Source organism: Lytechinus variegatus, chromosome 4 (assembly GCF_018143015.1).
Source record: "Lytechinus variegatus isolate NC3 chromosome 4, Lvar_3.0, whole genome shotgun sequence".
Taxonomy (NCBI): Eukaryota; Metazoa; Echinodermata; class Echinoidea; order Temnopleuroida; family Toxopneustidae; genus Lytechinus; species Lytechinus variegatus.
The window spans coordinates 62,606,565-62,628,473 of NC_054743.1; the positions used below are offsets into that span (position 1 = coordinate 62,606,565).

Consider the following 21,909-nt stretch of genomic DNA (forward strand, 5'->3'; position numbering starts at 1 on the left):
ACATCTACAAAGTCTTTGAGAGATGTTAACAAGAACTTTGTAGATATAACTTTAGTCTTTGCAGATCCCTCTTACGAGATTCACTGGATTAGTTATTATCTTCCATGTAGCCAATCTACCGGACCTTTACAAAGTCTTTGAGAGATGTGAACAAGAACTTTTAAGATGAAACTTCAGTCTAGTCTGATTCCGCTGGCCCATTGCAGAAAGAGTTGCAATCGATCGCAACTCTAAAAATCAAGCGCAACTTGATTTTCAACCAATCAACAGCGCGCATTTGGGACTTGCAATTGATTTTTTGGCTTGCGTTTAAACGCAACTCTTTCTGCAACGGGAACCTGGTTTGCAAGAGAATCTATCATCCTCCCGGGAGCCGATCTACAGGACAAAGTTTCTGAGAGATGTTACCAAGATCTTCAGGGGCCCGTTGCAGAAAGAGTTTCGTTTAAATGCAAGTCAAAAAATCAATCGCAAGTGCCAAATGGGCGCTGTTGATTGGTTGAAAATCAAGTTGCGCATGATTTTTAGAGTTTCGATTGATTGCAACTCTTTCTGCAACGGGCCCCTGATCTGTCTACCTGACTTTTTACAAGATATTTGCAAGAGATGCTATTATCCTCTGATCTACCAGACCGTTACAAAGTCTGTACAAAAGGATGTTGTATTTTCAGTCTAACCTACTCTCTCCCAAGAGATTTGCATGAGATGCTAAACTCCCTCCAGGTAGCCAATATACGTCACCTTTACACATTCTTAAAAAAAAAGATGTTGACAAGAAGATGTATCTTCAGTCAGCGTCCATGCAGCTACAGTGTATATAAACCTATATAACTTTTATTAAGTTACTCGGAAATCACAGTCAAATAGCAGTTCTCACTGACATATTAAAAATGTTCATGTATTGCACACATTTATGTGCCTTGATACCAATGTATTACACAGTTGTTATGCTGCCCTCAATGTAGAGATTGTTTGTACAGTTGTCTGATAAATGAGAAAATGGAAAGCACTTGGTGTAAAGAGCATAGTACTACATGTATACTCAGATTCAATATTATTATTATTATTTGTTTGGCGTCACCTGTGCCTGGGAGGCGAAAAGCGAACTGAATCACTATGACCCGCAGGTCTCTCCTCCCGATATAACTGACTGGGGGAAATGCAGGTGGACCACTACACCGGGGTTTCCCCCTACTCTTATACGAATAGTGCAGTGGGTTCTTAACGTGCAAAGGTGGTGACTCTCCTCTACACGGGGCCTCCATTTAACGTCCTATCTGAGGGACCGAGTGTTTTCCATTGTAACATAGCCTGCATCTATGACACATGGGAGAGACGTTTACACACAACGCACTGGATTCAGTCATCCGCCCGGGGTGGACTCGAACCCACGATCTTTGGTTCGACGGGCAGACGCGTTACCGACTGAGCCAACACCGCTCTCTATAGCATTTCTATTTCATGGTTTGATATGGTCATTGTAAGGTGACATCTCTCATGTGGAAAATTTAGAATTTCTCAACTTAAATCTGTCTGATCCATTAAAAATCACATCTGTTTCACTACTTGACATGGCTATTGACTATCTCACTCTCATAGTCATGTGTACCGCATGTACATTTCTGAATTATAGGGATAGTGAAAATATCTCCCAAAATGGTTGAAATTTGGCAATTTGGGCTCCTTTTGGAGAAGACCATGATTACTGTAACTTCAATTGGTTAAAGGAATAGATATATTTCCAACACATCGGAAATAAAAAAAAGATTGTGATTCTTAGTTGATAACAATAGTACATAATATTTGTATAAAGCATTTGCCATCTTAGTTTGATGTTCAAGGCCCTTCAGAGCAAATCAAAAAGAAGAGCAAGAAATACAGTACAGGCTCAAATTTTAACAATTAATGAAATTAATGTCTCTCAAAACTTGCATTCAGGTAGGTCTTCATTCTACAAGGTGGTTGCTGATGTCTGGGTTTTAAAACTCTGGAAATGATTTCCACAGGGTCAGCCTTGCATGAGAAATTGAAACTGGAACTTATTGGTAATAATATGCAACATTTATATAGCATTTGATAAAATGTTTCTAAGCGCTGCATACTATTACCCCGGCTTTAGCACGGCTACCCCGATCGGGCGCATCGGCATCGGGCATTCAAGGAATTCCTTCCTACCGGGTACCCATTTACTCCACCTTGGTCGAGAGTGGCAAATACAGATAAACACCTTGCCAAAGGACGCTAGTGCTGCAGCGGGATTTGAACCCCGGACCATGTGGTTCAAAGTCCGAAGACTTATCCACTGAGCCACAACACCTTAAAGATCAGAGGTTGGAAATATCAAGGTTTGTGCCAAGTAGTCTATCATATAGTACTAAAGAATGGCTTAAAGTCATATTCTAGTATTTCTAAGCACCAAATTTTTATTGAAATATGCATAGTGATGATGTCAGCTTGCACAATTTAGTATGAACTTTTATAAATGTACAAAGGAAAATAAAAAGCAAAAAACCTTGTATGTATGTGTTAACACTGAGTTTTGTTTCCTCTTTTGTATAAGATTTAAGAGGTATGTAAAATACAGTTTTCCTTTTAATTTACACAGACACACAAATATATATACAAACTATGTTCATTTATTTCCTAATTAGTTAATTCCATTCACTTAACCGTCGGACAGTCTTCTATCGAAAGGCTACCCCTCGATATAGTTAAAAACTGAGCTGTAATGATAATTGTTGGATTGAAAAAATGCAAGGGAAATTTTGATCAATTTTATCAGACTTTAAAGAAATTGATAGAAAGTAAGCTATGACAAGATAATGACAATGAGAGAATATAAAGAGAAGAGGAAAATGATTGTTCGTGTGTGCAAGCAATGAGACAGAGGGGGTGTTGCAAGGAAAGTTTTGCAGTCAATCCCAAATATTCTGTTGCAATTGATTGATCACTTTTAACTTTAGCAAATCAGATTACACTCCTTGTTTCATGGAGAAGATTAGCAATCAATAGCAAATTTACAATTAATTGCATGGCATATGCTTGATTTTGGGGACAAGAATAGACTTGCAATTGATCGCAAGTGAAGGAAGAGAGGAGGGGAGAGAGAAGGGGAAGAAATGAGAGAAGAGGGGGGGAGGAGGGGGTAAAGGAGGAGAGGTGCATTAGATGGGGAGGGAAAGGAGTATGAAGGGGGAGAGTGTGGGTTAAGGGAGAATTAGGAAGAGAGAGAGAACGAGGAATGGAAAGTGATGAGAAAGGGGAAGAGAGTCCATGGGTTAAGGGAGGAGAAAAGGTTAAGGGAAGAGAGGAGAGAGCTAGAGCAAGAGGATGGAAAGGGGTGAAATTGGTAAAGGAGATGGGATAGGTATAGAGAGGGAGAGAGGTTAAAAAAAGTATGTGGGATTAAATGAAGAAGAGTTGATCAGATAAAAAAGGAGATAATGAATATGTTTATAACGGGGCCTAGTGTCGTTGGATAAATAGCAAAGAACATGGTTTGCCCCTTGAAACCTAAACAAATACTACAGGTTTCTAATCATTTCATAATTCATTATATGGTTCCCGTTTGAATAAAAGGACTTTCTAATTATAAAATACTTTTGGGGGAATCGTCCGACCCGCCCCACTTTAATTTCCCCATCTCAACAATGGTTGCTCTCTCAGGCCATGATGACTTGTATTATTGGCCATAGTGATGTATTACTAGTTTATCTCTGTGTTTGGCAGACTTGTTTGATAATTTTTTTGAAAGAGCGCCACCTCTTCATACCCAGGCCCGCTATTATTATACATGTTATACTCGGACGCACAGGGACGTACCCGCACCTCGGAAGCGGACGATTGACCGCGAGCTGATATGTAAATAACATATTTGCAACACTTATATCATGGTGACTATTATTGAATAGAAGACGATTTGGTCTACATTTGTGGACGAGGTAGGTTCTGTGTGTGGAGCAATCGACTCACTTTGAGAAAAGTTCGTCATTTCTTCGTTGTCTAAAGTAAGAAACTTTACTTTAATTATTTCTTCAGATCGAACTTCAGAGAGGTAGGTTTTACTTGCAATGCACCTGTTGACTTGAATTTCCCCATTTATTAACCTTTGTAGCTTATATACCATGTCATCATATCATTTCAAGTTGTTTTTTCTTCAGTTTTTGGGCTGACGCGAAGAGAAGTTTTATTGTATAATCCTGTACTATTTCTTTGAATAATGAATTGATATTTGAAATATGACTTAATTGTTTTGAATTAGAATGAATGTTTTACAAGGCCTAAAGTCTAATATATTTATGTATCTATTCGCCTAGGATACTTATTAACGTTGCATTAACTTGATAATAATTGGTATCTGTAATGAATGATGTAACTTCTTTTTATCTTTCGAATGTTCATCAGCTAATTACAAATGGCATCGTCAAAGTGGGCGGAGTTAGGTGTGATACCGGATGTGATTGACGTGGCCCCGCCCCTCAGAGCTGAGGTCATTTACCCATCAGGTGTATCATGTGACTTCGGAAACGAGCTTACACCAACTCAGGTAAGTTAAGGCCATCGACTCTGTGGTTTAGGCCTAATTTTGTGGTTGCAAAATTATTATTCACGTCAGTGGCGCAATGAACCAAACATTTTAAGTATGCAAACTCGACATAAATTCGTGAGTGAGAAAACATGTTGGTCTTTTATTATAAAAACCTAATTTTGGAATGTATTTAGACATTATATATTAATATAAGGATATCATATTGGACCCTTTCCCCCTTTCATTTTCTTTGTTTTTCTCTTTCTCTTTCCTACTTTATCTTGATCGTGGTAGGGTCTTCGATTAGATTGTATTATGAACATGGCAAAGTGTGTAAACTTTGTCATGAATTCGTACTTCCATTATCTCATGAATATGCTGGTAGCCATGCATCATGAGAAAAAAAAATCTTCATTGAATTCCTTTGAATTATAACCTTGTAAATGTGACTGAGAGTGGATATATATGCTGGCACTATTTGTAAAGAGTATTCTTTGTCGATGTAACAGGATGAGGCGAGGGGGGGGGGTTGATTGGTGCAAGAATTAACAATTTTCCCCCTCAATGGAATAACGGGGAGGGGTTAGCTGAGATATATGAGTATACCAGAGACCTCCTATTTTCTTATTTATCTTCCTGTTGCCCTTTTCTTCCTCCTTTCTCTCTCCCTCCATCTCTCGTTCTCTCTCTCCCTCTCTCTCTTTAAAATATTATTAATTCGTTATAGCTAAAAAGGGGCGGTCACCGGCCTCTGCCTTCTTGTAGCATACCCCCATGGACCTATTGTTACTGCCTTACTGGGGGTGCTGCGACAATGCTCAGCACACCCATTAACAATAGAATAATCCTCCCCATACCCATGTAATATATGGGGTTCCTTTAATGTCGCATTGCCCTTTAATTGTATCCCCCGATCAGAGTTTGGAGGATATTATGGTTTTGGCCTCGTCGCGCCGTCGCGTCCGCCGCAGAGATTTCCTTGTGAGCGCTCTATCAGCTGCATATCTTCTCCGATCGTCTGCAAATTTGGCTTGAAGGTTGAGTATGGTATAGCAAAGAAGCCTCTTGATTTTGGTGTGGGCGGAGGTCACATGGTAAGGTCAAAGGTCATTTTCAGGTCAACATTAAAGTTTACTTTTAAAGTCACTTTTCAACCAAACTTGGATGGTAGAAGGATTTGGGGTACCTGCATGTTATGCTGCAGTGGCAGGTAACATGGTATGGTCAAAGGTCATTTTCTGGTCAACTCTAAAGTTTACATGCAGGACTCTCATGACACCTAATTCTGCAACCGTAAGTCACTTTTCAACCAAACTTGAATTGTAGATGGACTTGGGGGACCTGCATGTTATGCTGCTGTCAGAGGTCACATTGTAAGGTCAAAGGTCATTTTCAGGACAACGTTGAAGATAACATGCAAGACTCTCTTTCTCCACAACCATAAGTCACTTTTCAACCACACTTGGATGATAGATGGACTTGGGGTACCTGCATGCTAGGGTCATTGTCGCCATGATAATTGTATTTTTGGTCAAATTTCTGTGTGAGCTCTATATATCTCAATGACGGATGACGCGTTGGGTTCGGGGGATACATGTGCTCGGCTGCGCGACCCGCCGAGCATCTCTAGTTATCAGTAACCATTTATCGAATTAATATTATTACCCGAACCTACGGGCAACTGCCAAAATGAGATCACAGAATAAAACCTGAAAAACCGATGATAAATGTTTCTGCTTTGATTGACCTCGATCTGACGTCCGGGCGGACTTCCTCTTTTAAAAAGGAAAAGGTTGGGATAGTAATTTGTTAAAAACACCTAATAATATGTTGTCCCTGAATATGTTCTATTATTTTGTTTTATATGTGAACCTAAATAGGTAAAGGACAAGCCCCATATTACATTCCCATCTGAGGAGGGCGCCCTCTACACTATCATCATGACGGACTGGGATGCATCAGAGATGGTGAGAGAGGTCCATCACTTTATGATGGTAGACGTATCAAACGGGGACTCTAAGACTGGCACTGTCCATTCTGAGTACATCGGCTCGGGTGCTCCCGAAGGAACAGGTTGGTTTTATTCCATGTGTGTTTTGGAGAAAAGTATTGCATGGCGGCCGGGTTCAGGGGAATGGGTGACCGGAATATTCCCCAGGTAGTGTGATAGACGTATCGGAAATGGGACTCTAAGATTAGTACTTTCATTCATCGGACCAGGTGCTCCTGTTCAGGAACAGGTTGGTGTATGTTTTTTTCGTATACATTCGTAATTCCGAAGCTTCGATATTCCGAAGGTTCGGATATTCCGAAGGTTCGTTAATCCGAAAACAAAATGAGGTTCGTTGTTCATTTCGTTTCCGAACTAAAGAACCTTCGGATTTACGAACCTCATTTTGTTTTCGGATTAACGACCCTTCAGAATTATGAACCTCATTTCGTTTTCGGACTAACGAACCTTCGGAATTACGACTCTCATTTCCCCGCTCATTTCCTTCTCGGATTAACGAACCTTCAGAATTACGCCACAAATATTCGGATTAACGAACCCTTTTCCGTTTTCGGATAAACGAACATCGATGTATAGGCAATTTCCGTGTTTCGGAATTACGAACCTTCGAATTACGAAGTGTAACCGTTTTTTTTTTTGGGGGGGGGTGAAGGGGATTGAGAGGGTAGAGAGTGGTCGTGAAAAGTGCAACTGGTTATGCTCTGAGTGCACATATGAATGGTGGGTCTAGCACCTGTAAATATTAAGATACAGTAACCAATGTCCCTGTTGCATCATCAGGCAAGGACCGAAAACCTCCAGTTTTCCATCATGAGGGTCCTGTGAATCGCACACTCTGGCTCCGCTCCCTGGCTCTGATGACAACTGTTCGCTATCAATCAATGTGTAGGAGAGGAATGAGGAAAAAGTTTAAAACTTAGAAAAGAAAAATGAAACGAGATTTCCTGCATTATCTTCCTCTCCAGGTTTGCATCGGTATTGCTTCCTCATCTACAAGCAACCGCCGGGATTCAAACCTGCCGAGCCGTATCGTCCAAGGAACCGCGAGAGACGGTACAAGTTCTGCTTGAAGCGGTATGCTGCAGAGAATGACCTAGGTGATCCGGTGGCAGGGAACTTCTTCCAAGCTCAGTACGATGACTGGGTCCCGAAGCAGAAGGCTGAATTGGAAGCAGCAACTACCACTCAGAACTTTCAATTTTATTCACAGTGACACTACCTTTCCTAAGGGACAGGGGACAGAGGGTGTCCCCTCAAGGAATTTTGATAGCCCCCTTTTTCGCTGTTGTAACATTTCTACTTTGAATGCATTTACACGATGCTATTACAGTGTAGACTACTTGTTCTTGGTTTATGGCAACTCGATCCCGTTGGAACTCGGCAGGACAGCATTTTGCTGGTAAACGCCAAGCTGGTGTATATATCCAATTACCTAGGAAACATTTTACGTGTAGATTAATCAGTCACAGTGGCTGACCTTCTAGACGACAGATATTACTCTTGAGCCCTTTTATCAAAGTGGAGGCAATGGCAGAGTAGGGATTCGAACTCACAACCTTGCGATCATGAGTCCAATGCTCTAACCGCTGGACCACACGACTTGGCCAATATTATTTTGAGATATCAATCGCTGATGGATGTGTTGTCGCTTTCGAGTGGATCTAACACAATTCAGAAGATTTATATGAATAATCCCGGGGGGGGGGGGGCCACTTCCATTCACGAGTGGATACCATGCGCGACCATGGGGTCTCGAAAAGCACCCTAAACACGTAATTTCCATATTCTGAAAATGCACCCCTTAACAAGTATTGGCGTGTGAAACCCTACCCTTAACAAGTATTGGAAACAAAACGATACTCTTGGCAAATATTCCCTGAAATGAACCCCTAAACAAGTACAGGAATGTTTTATTGTTTCGGGTCCTTCGGTCGTCGGCTTTACCTTATTTGGTTTAGTACGACCCCACCTTCTACACCTCGGGCAAATCGGACTCTAAACACGAAGTGTTGGGGCAAAAAGGACATCCTTTATAAAACATTTTAATTTTGTTTTATCATCCCCGCAAATTCGACCCTAAACATGTAATCTTCCTAGCGAATTAGATACCCTTTTTTCATTATTTTTGTGTTTTTGACACCCTTTTCACGTTACGTACGTAACGTGCCCTGTCGTGAAAAAGACATCCTTTTTACGTGTTTTTTTGGTCGCGCATGGTATCCACTCGTCAATGTAAGTGCCCCCCCCCCGGGTCCCACACCACCTTGCTATTTGAGTTCAAATGACGGCCTTCTGATCATGAGCAGAATGGAACTATATGAACTGGACTATTCATCTCAAAGACTTCTAAAAATTGAACTTTTTGCATCCTTATTTTAATACTCAAATTTATGTAAAGCATGGCTCGCCTCGCTGGTAGAACAGCATTATAACTTTCTTGAATAAAACATTTAATATCATTATTAGGACCTATTGATAGAATTTTTTAAAACGTGATGATATTGAATTCTTTTGTTACCAACATTGCAATAATTTCAAATAAACCCGTTCACCTGGCAAGTAAACCTTTATATCTGAAGTGCCTATAGAGAATTTATAGATAAATTAATTAATTTTTGATATCTATTCATGCCTTTCCGATGTGTACCTCTAGGAAATTGCAGCACAAATATAACGTTAAAAATTAATGTGCAGTGTTATTACCTCAGAATCCGACAGAGCATGAATGTTAAGATCTCTAAGTTTTTAATTTTTTATGTATTTCCGTATACATGTAATACAGCGTGCATTCAAATAACAATGCTATCATGTTGGCCATTGTATATATTGAGCATTCGGTATAAGTTTAAAGTGATTTGAATAATGTCATGAAATAATCCGACTTTGCTCAGATATCACATTTATATGAAAGAAAATACTACGATATGATAATGTCTGAAGTGCAGTGTATTGTACATTCTTATTTATTATTTTCATGATTATGTTGGGTATGAACTGTAATGAGATTTTTTTCTCCCATATATTATATACGTGCTATATGATGTGATTGACCAGCCTCATATAACATGTATAAAAGTATGTCTTTTCTTTGTGTAAATTTATAGACGTAATGAGAGAAGGAGAGATGTAGAGGAGGAAATGAGGAGAGGGAGAGAGAGAGAGAGAGAGAGGGGGGGGGGGCTCTGTATAAAAATATACCACTACTGATTATCATGAATATACAAACTCATGAAGATTGATTAATAATAACAACTGTCTGACTCAGCGGATTCAGGATTTAAGTAAAGTTGACAGAGTTCAAACAGATACAGGGAATGGTTGAAGAAGGGCAAAGATTGAAATAAACAATAGACTATGAATTTGTTCATAATGTATATTTGGTGTAAAATATAGCAAAGAACTCTACTAACTGTTTAAAACCTAAGCAACAATTATGCAAGGGTCTATTTATGTTATCTATTGATGTCATAAATTTTTGTTTATCCAAGAAATTTGCACAATATCCTTTGAAAGAAAAAAAGGCACTCTGAATTTTCAAGAAAACGATGAATGTATGACTTTAAATCATGTCTAGAAAATATTTTGAACAAACAGGCATTCCAGATGGTGACGTTGCTGGCTTTCCATAGTTGTAATTGATCGGATCAATCGCAATACTTTGTAAAGACGGGGCCCTAGGCTAGGACACTTCATGATACTCCTGTAAATTATATTGAGAAGAATGAAAAATGCAGCGTTGCCTCCGCCCCCCCCCCCCTTCGCACAATTAAGCAAACTTTTTCGGTGTTTTCCCTGTCTGTTACTAGTTCACTTTGTGAAAAAAAATCTAAACTGGATGTAGGAAACTATGAAGGGACGGAAGCGATCTACATTTTGGGAAGCTTCATGATACTCCTGTAATTCTATTGAGAAAACAAAAAAAAAATGACGTCAGTAGCATTGCCCCCCCCCCTCCACAAGCAAACTTTCTTGGTGTCACCCCGGCCTGTCTGTCACTAGTTTACTTTGTAAACAACTTCTGAACTGAATATGAAGATATCATGGTCATGGATATATATAGAACATGTAGAAAAGAACGTGATGTACATTCGGTAAGGGCGAGACTGACTTGTGTATGCAGCAGTACTTTTGAGGACAAGATCATCATTTTAAACGTTGTGTGTTTCAGTAAGATTTAACGTCGGATTTGTAACTTCTTTCCAATATTTTTCAACCTCTGGGATATACGTATGTGGACATTCACTCGTTGACCACTGAACCCACTTTAATATACAGTTCTATATCTGGAGGCTTACTTGAGTTGGTGAGGGTGAATATACATGAATATATTGTGATTGTATACCGAGGTCTACAGTGTATACTAAATCGACTATCCGTCGAGGGATTTCTGTGATCATGTGAAATGTAGTTGACCTTTAGTTTTTATTAGGGATTCATCCCCATAGGACAGGGGTGGTGCTAATGGAGGAACGGGAAGTGACCCCCCCCCCCGAATTTTTCCAACCTGGTAAAAAAAAGGAACAAGAAAACGGAAGAGAGAAAATTATCCAACAAAGAGGACCAAGTCCAGTTATTCTTAATATATTCTTGTTAATGAGCACCTTTTCATTTGTGAAAATAATGTGTAAAAAAATGTCAAATTGTCATCTTGCTGCCCCTTCATAAAAACCCACCGCCGCCTCCATGTGATATGGGCTATACATGTGTCATGTCAGTCCTCTATTAGAGCTACCGCGGTGTAGATTGGATCTATTTCAGGGGCGGAGCAAACATAATTATATCGAAGCGTACATGAGCAGGCCTATTCAAAATCCATATACGAAGAAGTAAATTTTGATAGCCATTATGGGATATTATTAACCTGAAAATTCGTGCCTCTTTTTTTGAATGATTTTAAGTTTCCTTTCCCCTTTTTTGTTCAAGTTATTTCATTAGCTAATCACAAATGGCCTCGCCAAAGTGGGCTGAGTCAGGTCTAATACCGGATGTGATTGACGTGGCCCCGCCCCTCAGAGCCGAGGTCGTCTACTCATCAGGTGTGTCATGTGACTTTGGGAACGAGCTTACACCAACTCAGGTAAGTTTATCAAAGAATAATAATAAAAATACAAAAAATAAAATATGCCCTGTGATAAATGTTTAATAACAGAGGTTCACGGTTCGAGCCCTGGTCACATCTTTCGGATGGTGACGTTAAATGTCGGTACCAGACGTAAATAATCAATTCTGATTGATACATGCCTGATAAAATTCAATTACACACCCACATCCCTCACACGCACTAACTCGCCAAATTGAATCAAGTACGGACTAATAATAGCATTATAAAGAGGAAAGTAATCTGTAATAAGGTATACTAAACAAGAATTCACGAATTTACGCTTTCAATTAGATTGCATTACAAAGATGGTTAATTGCCGATTCTTTTTAATAGGAAGGGGCAGATAAGGGGGGACGGGGGGGGGGGGGGGGGGGTGGTGTACCAGCGTTTTCTGCTTAATAGCAAAAAGAAAGGATAAATATGTGACGAGAGAGATAATATATATGGTTTATTGCCATTTCGTCCACTGCCATTTTGTCCACTACCCACATGGTCTAATATCATTTCGTCTACCATCAGTTGGTCCACTATCCACATGGTCTAATTACCATTTCGTCCAATCACCATTTCGTCTAATAGCCATTTCGTCTATTATTATTTGGTCTAATAGCCATTTGGTCTAATGGTATTTTTTTGCCAATTGGTCCAATAGCCACTTTGTCCACTATCATTACGTCTATTCCCATTTGGTCTAATAGCCAAATGGTCTAAAGGCAAATGGTCTAATAACCACTTGGTCTACTTTCATTTCGTCCATGTTCCATTTGGTCTAACTGCATTTGGTCTACTATCACTTGGTCTAAACTCATTTCGGCTAACAATCATTTGGTCTAATTGCCATTTGGTCTAATAACCAATATGTCCAATTGCCATTTTGGCTAATCACCATTTCGTCTAATATTCATTTCGTCTAATACGCATACTGGTCTACTATGCTGCACTAGCGCCCTCTACGACCCGAGTCGACTCTATTCGCGATTGTGGGCCTAATTAATTACCAATTCTCTTCAACTTCTTGATTTATTTTATCACTGTTGACTAGTGTTGTTCGTCATTGATTACTTTGCATTATGGAAGTGTTTTCCACCCAAAGGGGGAAGCAATGTGTGTCTTATCGAGGTTATACATACACGATACGGGCAAGGAAAAACGGAATGGTATACTGGCGAAGGAGAAGGAAAAGAAAGGAAGGGAAGAGGAAAAATAAAATGAAGGGGGAAAGAGAAAGAGAGGTGAAAAGGAAGGGGAAACGAGAGGAAAAAGAAAGGAGGGGGAGGAGGGAGTGAGGAAAGGAAAGAGAAGGAAAATAAGGGTAAGACGAGATAAAGAGAAAGGAAAGGGGAGAAAAAAGGAAGAGAAAGAAAGAAGGGAAAGGTAGAGGGGAGAGAGAGAGATGGGAAAAAAAGAAAGGCAAGGGCCTTAGGCTCCTAGATTCAAAATTTTGTTGAAGCCCCCCTGCAAAAAAAAATGAGAAAAGGGAGAGATGACGAAAATAAGAAGGAAATGAATTTAGATATAAAGACGAGGAAGAGAGGGATAAGAAGGAGGAAAAGTGATGAAAATGAGAGGAAGAGAATTGACAAATAACAGGTTCCCTTTCGGGACAGTAAATAAAATAATTTCAGCTCGCGCTTCGCGCTTGCATCAAGTGTTTATCTCATCCTTACAAAATAGTCTTAGAATGTCCAGTTTCAGACTTGAATATAACAACAAATTGCCTTTCGAAATCACATGATTTATTCAGGAAGATAGCCAGCCTTTCCATTAGATTTAAATCTAAAGAAAAATCCAATTCGCGCTTATAGCGCTCACAATTATTTTTTAAAGTAAAAAAGAATCCATGACTCATGGTCATCATGTCATTGACTCTATAAAAGTTGGATCTATAAACATTGGTCGTCGGACGTTGGTAATCGGTATCTCTCGGTAATAAAGGGCCTCCAGACCCCCCCCCCCTCAGAAAAGGCATAGCTACGCCGCTGAATGAAATACATTAGTTAAACATGTTCAAGAGGGTTACATGGCTCTCAAAGTATCCTTTTATAAGTTAATTTACTATTTAAAAAAAATTAAAAAAATAAATAAAAGATTTTCTAACCATTCGAGGAAAAAAATATAAGAACGTATCGTTTTTAAATCTGAATTTAAAAAAATCAGATCAGGCTGCACGCTGGTTGATGAGTGAGGTCCGTCTCATATTCATGCGCGTATTCTGGGGGGGGCTTTGGGGGCCCGGGCCCCCGGGGTAGGCGAAAGGGGGCGCCAAAAAGGGGAAGGAAAGAGAGGAAAAGAAAAGGGAGAGAAAAAAAGAGGGAAAGAAGAAGAGAAAGAGAAAAAAATGGGGAAGAAAGAGAGAAGGAAAAAAAAGGAAGAGGGAAGAGGGAGAAAGAAAAGGAAAAAAAGAAAGGGAAACATCTCATGCTTCGCGCTCGCATTAATAATTTATTGAGATATGTATCCTGTACATAATAACAAAAGAAAAATGATTAAAATCTCCCATTTTTGAGATCTGAAAATAGGGAAACAGCTTCAGCTCTTGCTGCGCGCTCACATTTTTATTTATGATACATCCATCTCTTCTTGAATTCCTTCAAACAATCCTTAATCTGTTACTTCTTTATGTCAATTAACCAACATTTTCGGCAATAATTGCAGTAATTGTTCATTTTAAGATAATTATGTATCCTGTATTACAGGGAGTGTTCAAAGTGTCCTGAAATATAATTTTTTTTAACTCGCCGTGCACATGTTTGTATATTCATTTCTAAACTGGATATATAGTGACGTGGATTGTCAATGTCTAATTCCTTCCTTCAGCTTTTTCTCGTCTCATTCCCCGTTTTCTTTTCACTCCTTCCCTTTTTCTCTTTTTTTCTCCCCCACCCTTTTCTCTTTTTTGAGGCCGTCAATAAGGAGGGGCGGACGCTTTGCCCTCCTCGAAATGCCTATGTATCCACTTTATGAATGCTTACAAACAGTCCTTAAAACGTCATTTTTCATGTCAGAATATCACAAATTTCGACCCGCACTCGCATTGTTTATTTAGATGTGTATTATGTACAAATTTACAAAAAGTGATTAAAGTACCCGTTTTGAGGTCTGAATATAGGAAAATTTCAGCTCGCACTGTGATGTTGCATTTACAAAAGTAAAATATGTATCTTCAAGAATTCCTAAACGCAGTCCTTAAAACGCCCCTGTTTCATGTCAGTATATGGAAAATTCTCAGCTCGCGCTGCGCGCTTGCAATCCTCGCATTAGTTATTAATCTAGAGAAATGTTCAGGATTTCAAACAGTGTCAAGACTTACGATTTTATGTGTAAAATAATAGTGGGCCTACATGAAATACAATGTTTATAAAAACAAAAAAAAGATCAGCTCGCGCAAGCAAAAAAAAAACAAAAAAAAAAAACACGGAAAAAACCCTCTTCGATCCGCAGACAGGGGAATAAATGAATGAACATTTTTCGAGCAACAGCCCCCCCCCCCTGCCCCCATTAGCAAAAGCTAGATCCGCGAAGGGATGTGTTATAATTATACCCGGCAGGCCTATATACTCGCGTCAAAAAATCTACTCTAGTGATTTCAATACCCCCCCCTTCCTGTAAACTCCTGGATCCGCGCCTACGTAGTAGTAATTATTTTAATTATGTATATTATTTCTATTATGATTATCCTTATTATTATCATTTTTGTTAATATTAGTAATATGATCATCATAATTATTATTATTAGTAGTATTATTGTGAATTTTATTATTATTATTTATTAGTATCATTATGATGATTATCATTCTTATTATTATATCCATTAATTGCTACAGCATGAGTATATCACAAACATTATACTCATCGTTATTGTCAATACTACTAGGCCTACATTTATTTTAGGCGCAGGCGGGCTTCTAGCGACGGGAAACGAACAAAAAGGGAGAGGATAGTACAGGGAAAGAAGATAGGACAGATCGGGAAGAGCTCTTTTTTTGGGGGGGTGGGGGTATATTGATCAATAATATTTCTTTAAAAGGCTATATTGTCTTTCATCTGTTTATCGTATTTTGATATCGGAATACAATATTCTCCTTTCTTTTTTTTAAATAAAAATTGAGCGACAAATTAAAATAAAAGGGCCCTTTTCCATTTTCCCCATCTTAGTTCCCCCTTTTATATGTGTGTGTGTGCGTTTTAGGGGGGTGGGGTGGGGGTGCCTGAATTGCTGTACCCACTGAATCGACCCTTGCGATAGTAGTTATCATCATAGTTTTTAGGGTTTTTTTTAAACTAATATCATCAATAATTTCAAGGTATTAAAGTCATTTCGCTCCCCTCCTCGGATAACGCAAATTATTTGTATTAGACGAAATGGCTATTGGACCGAATGGCTATTAGACTAAATGGCTATTGAACGATTTGGGAATTGGACGAAATGATTAGTAGACGATTTGGTTGGTAGACGAACTGATTATTGGACCTAATGGTTGATGGACGAAATGACTATTAGACGAAATGGCAATTGGACGAGTTGATAAGTAGACGATGTGGATATTGGACCAACTGAAATTAGCCGACATGGCTATTGGACCAAATGAACGGTGGACGAACTGGTTAATGGACGATTTGGCATTAGACCAAATGGATTTAGACGAAATGGTTGGTAGACGAAATGGTTGTAGACGAATTGGCTATAGACTAACTGGCTATAGACTAACTGGCTATTAGACTAAATGGCTATTAGAAGAAATGGTGATTGGACGAAATGGGTGGTAGACGAAATGTTGATGGACGAAATGGCATTAGACGAAATGATGATGTAGACCATGTGGTGAGTGGACGGGATGGCAGTAGACGAATTGGCAATTTACCTATATATGGGCCTAAATGTAACCATCACAGAGGCAATATTGACCCCCAAATGAAAAGGTCGACAGGGCCCACAGCCCCCCATATCTGGAGGGTCTTAAGATTTGAATGCTAGAATTTTCTTTAAATTACTTTTAGTTTTTATCAGGGATCTATACATTCCTACAGACAATTACCATCCAAAGTAAAGCGAGATAGGATGCTTTCTTTTTTTGTAACGAGTCAGCATTTAGTTATGGAAACTGTCTTAATTACTGAATGTAATAAGTTGCTTAATTAAGTCATTTCAACGGTAGCCCCCACCCTACCCCCCCCCCTCCCCGCAATCGTCATAACAGTTCCTCTCAGTCCCTCAAGTTATTATTCTTTCACAAGATATACCTGGGCTTCGTCTTACAAAGAGTTACGATTGATCCAATCAATGTCAAATATATGGAAATCCATCATTGTCATAATATTTTCTTTAGAAATTTTTTTCAATGTCCAATGAAAACAAAAAAAAAGCATACTGATTTGTCGAGAACGTGTGAACATACGTCATTTCTAGAAAATATTTTGAACAACCATGTATTTTAGATGTTGATATTGCTGGTTTTCCATAGTTGATTGATCGCAGGACCCAAAACTTGGTGGCTGTTATGTAGGAGTTACACATTGATGTAGGGATTCGAGGTTCGACCCCTTGTCAAGTCCCCATGGAAGACCAGCCGCACATATAATTGGTGCAGCTGAATATGGGTTATCCAACCGTCTCTTGTCTTAAGTTTGATCTTTTAACTCTCTTAACATGTTTCAATCAATCATTTTTTCCTTTTCTTTTATAATCAATGTTTAGAATTTACTTCATTATGTATGTAGATGTTACTCCTTGTATCTACTGTATATATATTGTTATGTATTTTTATGACGGAAATCAAACAAACAAGTCTATCGGATGGTATACTTAAGAGGTCGGTCCCGAATGCAAGCCTAAACTTCTGATTAAAACTAGGTTCCGTCTTTGAAAGAGAAATCCATCAGTGTCACAGTTTTTTTCTGCAGGAAATTTGCAAAGTGTCCTTTGTAAACAAAGGGGAACCCACCAAATTCACAGGAAAACAGTGAATTTATGAATGTAGCTGTGTATCATAGTATCATACCTAGAAAACAGTTTGAACTAATATGCATTTTAGATGTGGGTAAGATGTTGCTGGCTTTCCATAGTTGCGGTTGATCAGATCAATCGCAACTCTTTGTAAGACGGGGCCTAGGTCTGTAAAAATGTGATCACACATACGTACCTATCCTCCATCGCTATGAACTTTGTACATAAGTGACATTCCGCAAAATAATTTTCACTTCTTTTAGGTAAAGGACATGCCTCATATCACCTTCCCATCTGAAGAGGGCGCCCTGTACACTATCATTATGATAGACTGGGATGCACCAGAGGCGGTGAGAGCGATACACCATTTTATGATGGTAGACGTATCACACGGGGACTCTAAGACTGGCACTGTTCGTTCTGAGTACATTGGATCAGGTGCTCCCGAAGGAACAGGTTGGTTTTATACCATGAGTTCTTTGGGGGAAAAGTATTGCATGACGGGAAGGGGCTACCGGAATATTCCCCAGGGTGTGTGGTAGATGTATCGAACGGGTACGGCTCGGGTGCTCCTGAGGAAACAGGTTGGCTTTATTCAATGTGTGCTTTGGAGAAAAAAAAATGCATGACGGGGAGAGGGATCGAGGGTGACCGGAATATTCCCCAGGGAGTGTATAGTAGACGTATCAAACGGGGACCCTAAGACTGGCTCTGTTCGTTCTGAGTACATCGACTCGGGTGCTCCTGAGGGAACAGGTTGGTTTTATACCATGAGTGCTTTGGGGGAAAAGTATTGCATGACGGGAAGGGGCTACCGGAATATTCCCAAGGGAGTTTGGTAGACGTATCAAACGGGGACTCGACTCTGTTCGTTCTGAGTACATCGGCTCGGGTGCTCCTGAGGGAACAGGTTGGCTTTATACCATGTGTGCTTTGGGGGAAAAGTATTGCATGACGGGGAGGGGCTACCGGAATATTCCCCAGGGAGTGTGGTAGACGTATCGAACGGGTACTCTAAGACTGGGACTGTCCATTAGTACATCAACCATGTTTTCCTGGGGAACAGGTTCATTTCATTGCCTGGGTATTTTGGTGAAAAGTTTTACATGACGGAAAGGAGAAGGGGCGGGTGATAGGAATACTCCCCAGGGAGTCAAGAATGTACATGCACTACTACAGATACTATAAAAAAATGTAAAAAAGTCGTATATAAGATTGAAAAATGTTATATTACTTATTTACCACAGTTTTTGTGTTTGTTTTCAATTAACCATATCTCATTGACCGTCGCCCTGTAATGAGAGGGTCGTGTTTTTTTTTTTTTTTTTTTTTTTTGATGAAGCGCACTCCAGATGACCGAGGTAATAACTGTGTAAAAAGCGATTTTTGTTTCGGTCATTTTGTGCAGGCTTGCATCGATATTGCTTCTTTGTCTTCAAACAACCGCCAGGATTTAAACCTGACGGGCCATATCTTCCAAGAAGTCGAGAGAGAAGGAAAAAGTTCTGCTTGAAGCGGTATGCTGCTGAGAATAACCTAGGTGACCCGGTGGCAGGGAACTTCTTCCAAGCTCAGTACGATGACTATGTCCCCACGCAGACGGCTGAGTTGAATGCGGCAACAAAAACTAAGAATTTAGATTTTCATCAATAGCGATTTAGGTAATTCTATTGGAGCGGCATTCCAGGTTGGGGGCGAGGTACCACCCCTCTTACCACCCGCGATGTTTCAAGTAGTAAGAAAAAGAGGACAAAACAAAAATATGGGAGAAGAAAATGAAGAAGGAGAGGTATTAGAATAAGAAGTCGATGGATGGAAAAAGAGGTGCTCAAAGAGACATCGTACTCAGTAGCGCCTTTGGCCCTGTACGATCCCTAATAATAAGATCAAGCTACGATCCCTGAAGAAATAGTACGGTGACCGTAAATAAAGTAAATGCAAAAAATCTTAAACACCTACAATGACTAAATTTTCAGTGATATTCTTGTTGGATATTTCTCTTTTTACTCAAATCAACTTTTTTGTTGGGGGTGGAATCGTCCTTAAAGCATGACCTTACTTTTGTAAGGTCAACACCCCAGCAGATTTATCAGGGTATGCATAAATAATGATAAGCCAAACTGCAGTAGGGCAAGTTCTGTTAAGATTGAACTATTAAAGCAAACTAGTTTTTCATTGCTTTTCATAGCTTCAAATTGCGTGAGGAATAGTGCATGATAGATATAAGTTTATCATAGTTCACAATTTGAATTAGATTTCAAAGACAGTTGTTGACTATTATTTTTTTTCTTTAACATAAAAATCATCAAATAGTAAGCATGATTGTGAAGGTCGTGTGTGCTTTGTAATATTGTCTTATTACTTTTACACTTCGCATAATTTATCAAACATGCATATTCTTGAAATCGCCACATTGATCCGTTTTGTCTGGTGTTAGTATGTACTCCTCAAATGAGGCATATTAATCATATTTATATGACGTGTATGATGTAGTGACTGTCACCATTCCAGTTTGATCAAATAGCATGAACAAATAACATAATATTTGATCGCCCTTTAGCTTTCATCACCGCTCATACACACATCTTTTGGACTTCGTCAGGTAGCCGATCTTCAACAAAGTGCTTATTTGATTTTTTTTTATTTTAATTTCTCGTTGAGCTATTCTTCCCTTTTTTTCAAATAAATTCATTACTTTTGTAATATTATTACTATTTTGTTTCGCATGATATGCTACTTATCGACGCTGCTAACTTTTCATTTCTTGAAGACAAGTAATCAATTTATTTTACGTGTAATCTCTTACAAATTAAGACCTAATATTTTTTTCATTCTGCAGACTCAACAAGCGATGTTTTTTCAATGCAGGTTCTCTGATATCTCACCATATTTTTAAAATTAATTTCCTTTAATTCCAAATCTCCGCATTCTTTAATTCAAAGGAATGATTATGCCATATCTTATAAATATAATGTTCAGTCTTCTGATATCCCATTTGTGAAAAAAATCAACACGCGATTAAATATATAAAATGAATTCGGATTAAAAAAAAAAAAAAAGAGTTTACCTGGCTTTAAAGCAGAGTGACCCAATGAGTCATGGGGCGTCATAGTCTAGATAAACTGCCGACTCGTCAATTGCCAACTCGTCCACTCGTCACATGGTCTACCTTCATTTAGCCTAATGTCATTCCGTCCAATAACATTTCGTCTATCAGCCATTTGGTCCAATAATCACTTCGTCTAATCCCCAGTTTGTCTATGACCATTTCGTCTCGTAACCAGTTGGTCTAATACCAATTTTCCTTTCATTCATTTTGCCCAATTAATACTTAGTCCAATTAGACCAAATGGTTTATGGACTAATGGCTATTAGACTAACTGGTTATTAGACGAAATTATGAGCGACAGAAATGAAAATTAGACAGAGTGGATAGTGGACGAACTGATGGTGGACCAAATGATAGTAGACGAGTTGCTAATTGGACGAATTGGAAATAAACAGTCTAGATGGCTTATACTTTTAAAAACTTGTTCAAATAACAAATGCAACATTTCCACTGACATAACAACGCGAAGACGGGAAGATTTGGATTAAACATGCTTGTTTCTATTGATACAAGATTACAGGTATCATTACAACATAACAATGTGTGTCAGAAATGTTAAACATATTCACACTTTGACCATAGTAAAACACCAAACTCGTTTCTATTGGTAACATTACACTGACATGAATGTAGTATTACAGACAATGCCGTTTTAGGAAAATGTATCATGAATTGCGGAAGCACTGTATGTCAATAAAATGTGAACTTTAGTACGAAACAATAACCATAAAAACCATGCGCTCTGAACATAAGAAACCTATATGTTTGCGAGCATGTTTTAGATCAATATTGTAGAAAATATACGAAAATACCAATTGAAATAACCAATATAAACCGCAAGGAATGTACAGTACATAAATATAGCACTGAGAAATGTTATTGGACTATCATAGACTATTCGAACTTTCATGAAATTCTAAACACTAAAATACACATTAGCCTATAAATATTTTTTTATATAAATCAATATAAGATAGAGAATAAACACTTTTAAGCCCATGATCATATATAATACGAATAAGCATAAAAAGTAAGTTGATATCACAAATTTATTTGTATAAAGTTTAAACATAACAATCGGTCAGATTACATCCGTCTGTATCGTAACAGTACTTGCAGAAATGCAACCACCATCTATGATTATATCATTTCGAAAAGCCAATATATATCTTTGTGGGAAAAAGAAAATCGTGTGAAACTAGTATAAATTTAGGGC

At 38.8% G+C, this 21,909-nt stretch overlaps 2 protein-coding genes across 4 annotated transcripts; both read left to right on the plus strand.

Moving 5' to 3' along the window:
- The first annotated feature begins 3,798 nt into the window (after positions 1–3,798).
- Positions 3,799–8,227, plus strand: LOC121414471 (protein D3-like). 3 transcript variants are annotated; one of them, XM_041607655.1, is made up of 4 exons: positions 3,799–4,054; positions 4,405–4,546; positions 6,409–6,601; positions 7,505–8,227. In XM_041607655.1, exons 2-4 carry the CDS (start codon positions 4,415–4,417, stop codon positions 7,750–7,752), a joined length of 573 nt encoding a protein of 190 aa, XP_041463589.1. In that variant the 5' UTR covers positions 3,799–4,054; positions 4,405–4,414; the 3' UTR covers positions 7,753–8,227. The 3 variants fall into 3 exon arrangements, with proteins under 3 accessions (XP_041463589.1, XP_041463590.1, XP_041463591.1); XM_041607656.1 differs by having other exon boundaries at positions 3,799–4,007; XM_041607657.1 differs by having other exon boundaries at positions 3,799–3,941.
- A 3,257-nt stretch (positions 8,228–11,484) lies between these two features.
- Positions 11,485–20,276, plus strand: LOC121412789 (protein D3-like). Its single transcript, XM_041605554.1, has 3 exons — positions 11,485–11,616; positions 17,848–18,040; positions 18,993–20,276. The coding sequence occupies exons 1-3, from the start codon at positions 11,485–11,487 to the stop codon at positions 19,235–19,237; spliced, it is 570 nt and encodes a 189-aa protein (XP_041461488.1). The 3' UTR covers positions 19,238–20,276.
- Positions 20,277–21,909: the final 1,633 nt, after the last annotated feature.